At 68.1% G+C, this 8,986-nt stretch overlaps 1 protein-coding gene across 1 annotated transcript in view; it reads left to right on the top strand.

Moving 5' to 3' along the window:
* The window catches only part of ENTREP2 (endosomal transmembrane epsin interactor 2), a 79,914-nt gene extending 71,849 nt beyond the window's left edge, over nt 1-8,065 (top strand). The window contains exons 5-10 of the mRNA XM_039853386.1: nt 1,823-1,983; nt 2,451-2,586; nt 4,494-4,569; nt 5,693-5,911; nt 6,971-7,045; nt 7,715-8,065. Of these exons, the coding sequence (XP_039709320.1) occupies nt 1,823-1,983; nt 2,451-2,586; nt 4,494-4,569; nt 5,693-5,911; nt 6,971-7,045; nt 7,715-7,989 (942 nt within the window). The 3' untranslated portion in view covers nt 7,990-8,065. The remainder of the gene's footprint in view (nt 1-1,822; nt 1,984-2,450; nt 2,587-4,493; nt 4,570-5,692; nt 5,912-6,970; nt 7,046-7,714) is intronic.
* Nucleotides 8,066-8,986: the final 921 nt, after the last annotated feature.

Below are 8,986 nucleotides of genomic sequence, written 5' to 3'. Positions count from 1 at the left end.
TGGCGGGGTGTGGGCGTGGGCGGGGGCCCTCCCGGCGGGTGTGGCTGGGGCGGGGCCGTGAGGTGTGGTGGGCCTGGGGCAGGGGTGTGGCCTGAGGGGCAGGCCCTAGGTATGGTCATGGGCGGGGCGGATCTGGCTGGGCAGGGGTGTGCCCAGGAGTGGGGGCTCGAGGTCTGGAGGCGGGGCCTGGGTGTGGTCTGGGCGGGGCCGGGGTGAGCCAGGATCTGGCTGGGCGGGGTGTGCTCGGGGGCAGGGGCTCTACAGTGTGCCAGGCGGGGGCCGGGGCGGGGCCGGCACTCTGCCTGGGTTTAGCGCTGCTGCTGGGGTCTCTAACCTCTGAAGACCCCCCACGTGCGTGCGCAGCACCTGACACCCGCCATAACGTCGTTGTCTGGGGCGCCTCTCCCGCTAAGGTACTGTTCTCCCTCCCGGTGGGACCACACCTTTGACAGAAAAGCATTTTCACTTTAGCATCTCATGCTTGAGCGTGTCACCGATTTTTCCAACTTCTGATAGAGACTAATTCACAGTATTTCCTATTACATCGCAAGGACATTTGGCCTCTGGCTGGGTCCTGCCATGAACATTGGGGCTCCCGGGCCAGGCCAGCTGGAGAGGCAGGAACGTGCTCTAGGTGTGGACGCACAGGAGCCACTGTTGGCCTGATGTGCAGACATGGCCCCCATTCTTTCTCCGTCAGTCGAGAAGGCTGGTGGCACAGCCTGGGACGGTGTCCAGACCCGTGACCTCGTCCACATTTGTGCACGAGTGCTCTGCCACCCCGACTGCAGACCGCCCTGCCCGCTGCTGCTGGGAGGCTCTGCCGGCCACTCAGCCTCAGCGGGGCTGCTCCCCGGCCGGCCCCAGCACCCTTGCTGGCTCCCGTGCCCCCACCCCGAGTGGGGGTTCACTTCCGGAGGGGAGCCTCATCTGAATTTTCTGTGCTTAAACACCCCTTCTACTAGCTGGCTGCTTCTCGGACCCTGGGCATGGTCCTGTGCGCCCAGCTGTTGAAATCCTGCGTCTTTCAAGCCCAATCAGATGTCATATTCTCATGAAGCCTGGGAAACCCAGGCTCCCGCCCGGTGCTTGCACAGCTCGTCACCCAGCGGGTCTGCCCATGAGGCTGCGTACCGGGGACTCTGGCTCCTCGTCCCACCCCCCACGCAGTGGCAGGTCCCAGGTGACACAGGGCCCTTGCATACCTGCAAGTGGTCACAGTGTGGTGTCGGTTGGGGCTGGGCCACCGTGTCAGGTGACGTCTGGGGAGCAGTGCCCCGCGGTGGGAAGGGAAGCAGTTATTGATCGTGCTTTCTCTGGGCGGACACGGAGAGCTCGGTAGCAGTGACAGCGAGCTCTCATTCAGGGGGTTTTACCTGTTTGCTCAAGCAGCATCGGTTTTTGGGTTGCCCCCCGGAATGTTCTGGAGCTCACGGAGGATTCTTTTCCCTCGGAGCAGAGTTTTACAAAGCGCGTGAGTCCCTAGAGCTGCTCTGTGTTCATGGGTGCTGTGTGTCCACGGGCCCCCGATTTGAGGAAAGCTTCATCGGTGGGTTAATGGTTTAATGGAGTTTTGGCGCAGGCCTCTCGGGGCCTTTCACACAGGATCGTGCAGACCCGGCCCGGACGAGAGGCTTCTGCGTCACTGTGTGGGGCGCAGCGTGAGGCTTCGGAGGCCCGGTGGCTGCAGGGAGCCACCGTTTCTGTGCGTGTCGCTGCCGAGGCCTGACGGTGTACACTGCACCATGAAGGCCCACGCGCAGGAGCTTGACCAGACACGAGCACCCCGCGTGGCCCGCTCACGCGGAGCCTCTGTCTCCAGCTCCTCCCGCAGACGGCGCGGCCGGCCAGCCCGGCCTGCGGGACCCCGCACGGCACCGCCCCCCACCCGGCCCTGGACCTGGACGAGTTCGTGCCGCCCGTACCCCCGCCACCCTACTACCCGCCCGAGTACACCTGCACGCCCACGGCCGACGCCCACAGGTGGGTCTTTCCGTGGGGGCCGTGACACCGCGGGGTGGGGAGGGTCCCGGGGAGGCGGAGGCCACGCTCGTTCTCGGCGGAGCAAGCGGTGGCAGCTGTTGGCTGCAGAGCAGAGGGTCACGGGTCACCGGAGCAGGGGCCCGGAGATGGACGCTCCCACCGGTTCTCACGGGAGACCACAGGAGTGGCCAGCCCGATGGTCGCAGCTCCACGGTGCTCCCACGAAATGCCATTGACGCAACACGTCAATTTTAACTACAGATTGGTTATTTTAATTCTAGACAGAGCCATAGAGTTGATGGACGATATCACTATCTTTCCAGAAACAAAGAATTAGGCGTTTCTTTCTCGAACGTGACGCGTGTGGGCTGAGGGGACCCCGACGAGCCTCGTCGTTTGCTTTGAGAGAACGCCCCCCGCTCGGGCTCCGGCCCCCGAGTGACAGCTCCCTGCTTCTGCCTTTTCAGAGACCTGCACCTGGACTTCGGTCCCAGCCCGTTCAGCGTGCTGTACGACGTGGCCATCAACAGCCCGGGCCTGCCCTACCCGGCCGAGCTGCCGCCGCCCTACGAGGCCGTGGTCGGCCCGGCCCCGGCCAGCCAGGTGAGGCCAGGCCCGACGAGCCAGCCACCTGCGCCGGGACCTGGCGAACCTGCGGGGCGTCCGTCTCGTCGCCCTGTGGTGGGGGGCAGCAGGCTCCGAACCTCTAGGAGTCCCAGCCGGGCCTGGGGGCCCAGCGCCAACGCCCGTGCTCCCCGCCCGGCTCCCTCAGGTGCGGCCGAGCTCGACGCTGGCCAGCGAGCGTGTCTGGGGACACAGCACAGAAGCTGCCGGCACAGCTTCCGATCGTGGGGCTCGGGCCAGGGGCCAAGCGCCCAGGGACTCTGGCCGGTCGTCACCTGCCGTGGGAGCCGGGAGAGCAGTCTGGGCCCCTGGTCCTGCCCCAGGCCTGGCGGCTCCAGGGCGGGGGAGGTGTCTCTGAGTGGGCACAGCCACCGACCCCGGGCCCTGCGCACGACAGGCCCCCCACACGTGGGGCCCCGCTTTCTGGGCTGTAAGCTGGGGACCAACGCGGACCAAGCGCCCACACGGAGTGGGGCTTCGGAACGGCACGTGGCAGCTTCCGACGCGGCAGGAGCCACCGGCCCTTTGCTCGACGCTCCCGTCTCTGTGGCCGTCACGGGGTGTCGAAGGGTGCTGGGCCAGTGCGGAGGGCGCAAACGCCTGGGAAGGTCACCCACCCAGTGCAGACAGCGTTGTTCGGGAACGTACAGGTGGCCCTCGGGAGGCCGCAGGGGTGGGGCGTGGGGAGCCCCGTGGCGATGCGAAGCGGGGGCACGTGCGGGAAGCAGCCGCCAGCCGAGCCTGCGCCCCGAGCCCTGGGCCACCGTGACCGGGGGCGCCGAGGGGCACCAGCTGTGCGGTCGCCAGTGCCCAGACCACTCGCCCCGGGCCTCGGCGGCATGACGCCAGCCTGGCCCGCACCTCCGCCCGTGTCCACCGCAGAAGGTGCCGCAGGCTCAGACCCAGCCCGGTCCTTCCAAGGCGCCTCTGCTCGCCTGGCTGCCCCTTCGGGATCAGGGGCTCTGGGGCCAGTAAACCTTGTCCCTGAGGCGTCCGGGCCCTGGGGAGCCCCGTGGGTGGAGGGGGGTGTCCAGGTGGGCCGTGGGGACTCGGCCTCTCCAGAAAGTCCGTGCAGGTGTCTCAGGCAGAGGGACATACGGGGCATCTGGCTCCCCGCCTCGATGCCAGTCGCCTGTTTAATCATGGCCACCGGGCACGATAGCGTTATCTGGGAATACACAGTATAGGCCTTAAGGGGGTCCTAGGCTGGGTGGGAAGCAGGCCCTCGGCCCTCAGCAGACCTGTCACCCCCTCTCTGCAAGACCTGTGCGAGAGGCCGCCCGAAGTGGCAGGGCGGCCGGCGGCGGGCAGAGCGGACGACCTGGGCTGTGACGGCATCAGGCTGCGGACACCGCTCACCTCCCTCGGCCTCCACGGGGCTCGCGATTTGCAAGCGATTCTGAAATAACCCGAGGATTCAGAAACCGCGGGCTTTCTTTGTAGCTAGCGCAGGGGCTCCCGCGTGTGGCGTTTGTCACATGCAGGCACATGGCCTGGGTGGGGCCATCATGCCCTGAAGTGGCCGAGGGCTGGACCGCGCAGGACACAGGCCGAGGCGGGTGGCGGGCCGGCGGGGAGCAGGTGTACCTCGCCTGGTGTTCCCCAGACCCCCTGCTGGGCAGAGCGCGTCCCCTGGAGCAGAAAGTGACGAGTGTCATTTCTGGGCCACGATGCCAGCCACACGGCCAGGCCGGGACCGTCCAACAGTGCGCTGGGGCCACGGGCCTCACGCCCCCCAGCTCACTCCCACCCCCGTGGGATGGGACCCCAGCCAGGTCAGGCAGCGCCCCCGCCCCACCCGTCAGCCCTCGCGCTGGGGCTGCTGTGGCGGTCCCTGCAGCCCGCAGGTGGCAGGCCACCGACCGGCCTCCTGTGTCTTGCTGCAGCTTACGAGCGCCGGTCAGCAGGTGGCCGAGCCCGGCTCCTGCGACCCAGATGCCACCGCGGGCTTCAGCGTGCAAGGTAAGCTACGCGATCGGTGTCTGAGAGGATGAGTCTGCAGTGTCCGAAGGGCGGCACCGTACGCGCCCCGCTGACCCCCGGAACCCCCGGCCCCCCGACCCCGTGCCGCTGGCTGCGCAGCTGGCTCCTCAGGCGCCGTGGCTCCCGTGTCCCACTGGGGCGGGGGGTGGGGGGTGCGGTGACGGCTTTCCCGTTCACCCAGCTGAGTTTTCATCGCTCACACGCACGCACACGCGGGAATCTGAGCACCTTCGAGCACGTTCGCCGTCCACCGATAGGTCAGGTTTTGTTGTTTTTCACTCTCGCGATGTTTTCCTGTTCGTTTTGGTTTGGGGTTTTGTCGGTAGATTTACACGAGGACACGGTGGGCAGGTGCAGCTGAGATCGGGTGCCCGTGGTGCTGGCCGTCCCCCCGCGGGCACGCGTGGCAGCGTGGCCTCCGTCACACGGCCGCACCCGTGTCCCACGCATGTTCTATTCACGTTTACGAAAGAAAGGAATCAGTCCCGAAAAATCGCGCGTGTGCGCGCGGCGTGCGAGGCCTGCGTTGTCTTTCTGTTGCTCCAGATGGTCGGGGGGAGGCCACAGGGAGGAGCAGCCCCCAAAGCCCACCCCGGGGGGCCTGGGCTGCTGTGACTGGGAGGAAGTGCCCCCAGGCGGGCTCACCGGGAACACCTGCCCCAGTGGGAGTGGGGACACGGCCACCTGGTAAGGGGGGAGGACAAGCTTCCCAGGCCTGACTGTGCAGGCAGGTCCCCTGGGGGCTCGGCATCCAGCCGCCCCCTCCCCCAGGCCCACCTGTCTCTGCCCACCGAGCACCTGTGACCCCACCATCCCGGGCCTCCCGCGGGCTGCCCTGGGCAGGCCGTGTCTGTGGCGTGGGAAGCCCTCACGCCCCTCCTGGATTGACGTGTGGGGGTCACCAGGGCTCCCACCTTTCTGTACCACAGGGCACTTATCCACCTGCTGAGTGGCCCCAGGCGACGAGGTCACAGGACGCCAGGAGGGCTCCGGGCGGCCACTCTTCACGCTGTGCTCGGTGGCCGTGTGGCGGCGCCGTCCTGCCGTGGGCTGGCCCGCGGTGTCCTGCGCCGGCGCTGATGCCCTGTCCCTTACCTTGCAGGGGCAGCTGACAGCTCGAGCCTCCCAGCCCCCGAGGGAGCCGCCGCGCCGTGCCCAAGCCAGCAGACACCCGATGGCCCCCCGGGCGCCCCGCCGCCAGCCTCAGCCCTCGGCCTCGCGTCCCCCGCGGGCCCCAGCCAGGGCGCGTGGGCATGGCTGGGTCCCGGGCGCATGGCCCGCTCTGCCAGCGACCCCACGTCGAGCACGCCCAAGACGGCAGGTGCGGCTGACCCAGCCCGCGTGTGTCCCGAGCACGTGTCTGGCTCTGCCCTGAGCACGCGAGGCCTAAGTGACCCCGGGAGTCACGGTCAGGCCCTGGGAGCCTGGCCAGGGTCGCTCTGGGAATGTCCCATAGCCCAGGGCCTCACAGGGTGGACAGTCGGGGCCCAGCTGGGTCCCCACCAGGCCTGCCGCTCTGGTGGGGGGCTGGGGGTTTGGGGCAACGAGAACTCACCCAGAGGGTCGGCCCCCGCCAGGAGCCTGCGGGGTCCCTGGCCCCGGGCCTGGAAGGGCCTGAGGCCATCGGCGTGGCGGATGCCCGCAGGCCCGGCCCGGGCAATGCCGCCTGCACAGGGCCCTGGCGGGGTCTGGGGCCAGGCAGGGCCCGGCCGTGCCTCAGTGACAGCACTGTGCTGGTGGCCCGTCCTCCGGCCAGAGCCGCCCCGGCCACACACGGTGGGGGACCCGGACCTTGTGTCACAGTTGCCCACGTGACAGACTGGCTGTGTTTGCATCTCACGCCAGCTCCCCGGGGACAGGGGTCGATCGCGCCCAGCTGGAAGGGGATGCAGTGTCCCCTGGTGGGGACTCTCACGGAGGAGGCCCACTGGGCGCCGAGACCCCGCACACACCAGACCCGGCCCGTGCCCTGGCAGGAACCGGCCCACAGGGGTCACCGCCTGGCAGTGCCCGGCTGGTGGAGACGTGGTCTGGTTTGTGCCTGCGGGCCCCGCGGCCAGCACCCTCTGCCTCTGCGCCCGTCACCCCATGCTGGCAGCCTCCTCTGGGCCCGTCGGAACGGCCACTGCTGCGCCCATCGAGGGCCTGTGCCCCAGAGGTCCCTGGAGAACCCGGGCACGGGTGGGCCTCCGACGAGGGCCCCGGGCTTGTCTGTGGCCCCAGCCTGCTGCGCTGTGTGAGGCTGGGGACTTATAGGCCCCTGGGACCCTGCCAGCCCCGTGGGGGGTGCCTGCCAGCGGGACTCGTAGTTCATAGGAGGGTCATCGTGCTGTCAGGGATCTCTCTTGCCTGTGTCAACTGAATTCTCTTTGTGGTTAAGGTGACAGCTCTTCCCAGCCCCCCGCCTGCAGCCGGGACCTCGAAGCAGGCCTGTCTCGGGCTGCCCTGGGAACAGGTGAGACGCTTCTTTCCCAAACGCTTTGACACCTGCTGTGAAACGGGCATGGGGGGGTGACCGTGGTCCTCGGCGGCCCTGGGCCTAAGTCCATCTCACGGCGTCGCCCAGGCGTGTGGGGTCCCCAGCGCTCCGGGCCCCACATGCAAGATTTTTAGCTCTCGAGGTGTAACTGCCAGGCTCGCTGCTTGCCACCAAAGCTACCCAGGCCACTCGGATGTGTGCCGTGACTCGTAGATGGGGCGGGGGCCTTAGCCTGGTCGTGGCGAGTCTGTCACCGCTGGCCTCCTGAAGCTGGCTTCCTCCGGCGACGCCACCGGGCTGCTGTGTGTGCCATGACACCGTTGGCCTGGGAGGCGCCAGCAGCCGGGCCCTGGGCGGGCCGAGCTCTGTTGCCTCGGAGGTGGCTGCCGTCGGCTCGTGCCACGGTGGGGGCGCTTGTCGGGCTCTGGTCTCCAGGCAGACTCGCCTCTAGACGCCGCCAGGGCAGAGGAGAAGGACCAGCCCGCTGTCATCTGAGGGCCCGCTCCGTGACCCCCGCCCCTGCCCGCAGGCCGGGCGGAACGCGCGCCCCAGGCATGCCGGCCTTTCCCGTGACGGAACTTACTGGACGGCTGCCTGCTGTGGGGCTGGGTCTGGGCCGTGCTCATTTCTCTGTTCCCCTTTCAGCCTCACGGTCTCTGTCTGTCACGGCCACCTGCGCCCGGCGGCAGCGTTCGCCCCCCGGGGACCTGCAGCCCTGGAAAACCGGCCAGTGCCCGGGGCCGGAGGCGCCCAAGGAGCGGCCGCCCCCCTTCGCGGACAGCAGGGCCCACGCGGGCACCGGGGGCTCGGTGCCTAAGTTTCTAGAACACTCGAGCTGTGCCCTGGCCGCCGAGGCGCGGCAGGGCGTGGGCCCCGTGGAGGAGGCCCCCTTTGGTGCCAGCGTTCCAGACCGGGTGTGAACAGACTGCGCCGTGGACGTGCACGCGGGCGGCCGGTGCCAGCTGTCCTTACTGTGGCCACTGTGCTCGGGGAGAGGCCTGCAGCCCAGGGTACCTCGGGGCGGCCCAGGCGGTGGGGCGGGGTGGGGGGAGGGCTCCCGTCCCCTCTCTTAGGGAATCCCGTCATCATTTACTTGGGGTGACACTTCCTACGCAGTCCAGGAATACCGAATAGGACTCACGTCCACCGTGAGCTCTGGCTTGTAGCACCTTGAACCAACCAGCAAATACAGGAGTGGTGACAGCTGATTGTCACGTACCCGAAAACACCGGGTAGCTTCCGAATCGGAGCCAGGAAAACCAGGATCCTCCCCGCCCCGCGCCGGTTCAGTGTTGGCGGGTGGAGGGGACGTCAAGCCACGAGGCTGTCTTCTCACGTGGTTTCTGTCACACTCGTCACGTGACCTTAAAGAAGCTTGTTAATTCTCGCAGAGGGCAGCCCGGCCCGAACTTCCTGCCCGCAGGGCTCCGGGCTCTCATGCCAGTGTCCAACGGGGGGACCCCACGGTGGCTGGGAAGCAGGCGGGTGTGGCAGGGGCTTCGGGGGACCCCACCTCGTGCCTCCCTCCCTTTCCCTCCGGCTCCCGTCCGCCGGCTCCACCTGGTTCATCTGCGGAGCAGACACTGCTATTCGATTGTTTGATCGGTATTTTATTTGGTCATTTGATCCCCCACAGCGAGGGCCTGTGACGAGCCCCTCGGGGATCTTACCTGTGCCCGCCCTCCCAGGCTGGCCTCGGGGGGCGGAGGTCTGGGGAGTAGTCCCTTCTCCAGCCGTTGGGGACGCAGGCTGTAAAGCGCTGCTTTTCGTGGGTGCCCAGAGCAGGCGGGCTCAGCCAGCTCTGGGTGTCAGCTGGGGCACTGCCGGCTTCCTCGGGGCCCAGCCCCTCATGTTTCGGCGCCATCGGCGGCAGCTACTTGCCAACGATGGCCGTGGAGCAGCCGTCTCCTCGAGGGC

This window comes from Pteropus medius, unplaced genomic scaffold (assembly GCF_902729225.1).
Source record: "Pteropus medius unplaced genomic scaffold, Ma_sr-lr_union100, whole genome shotgun sequence".
Lineage (NCBI taxonomy): Eukaryota > Metazoa > Chordata > Mammalia > Chiroptera > Pteropodidae > Pteropus > Pteropus medius.
The sequence above is the reverse complement of the archived record's forward strand: the minus strand, read 5'-3'. Positions and strand labels throughout refer to the sequence as shown.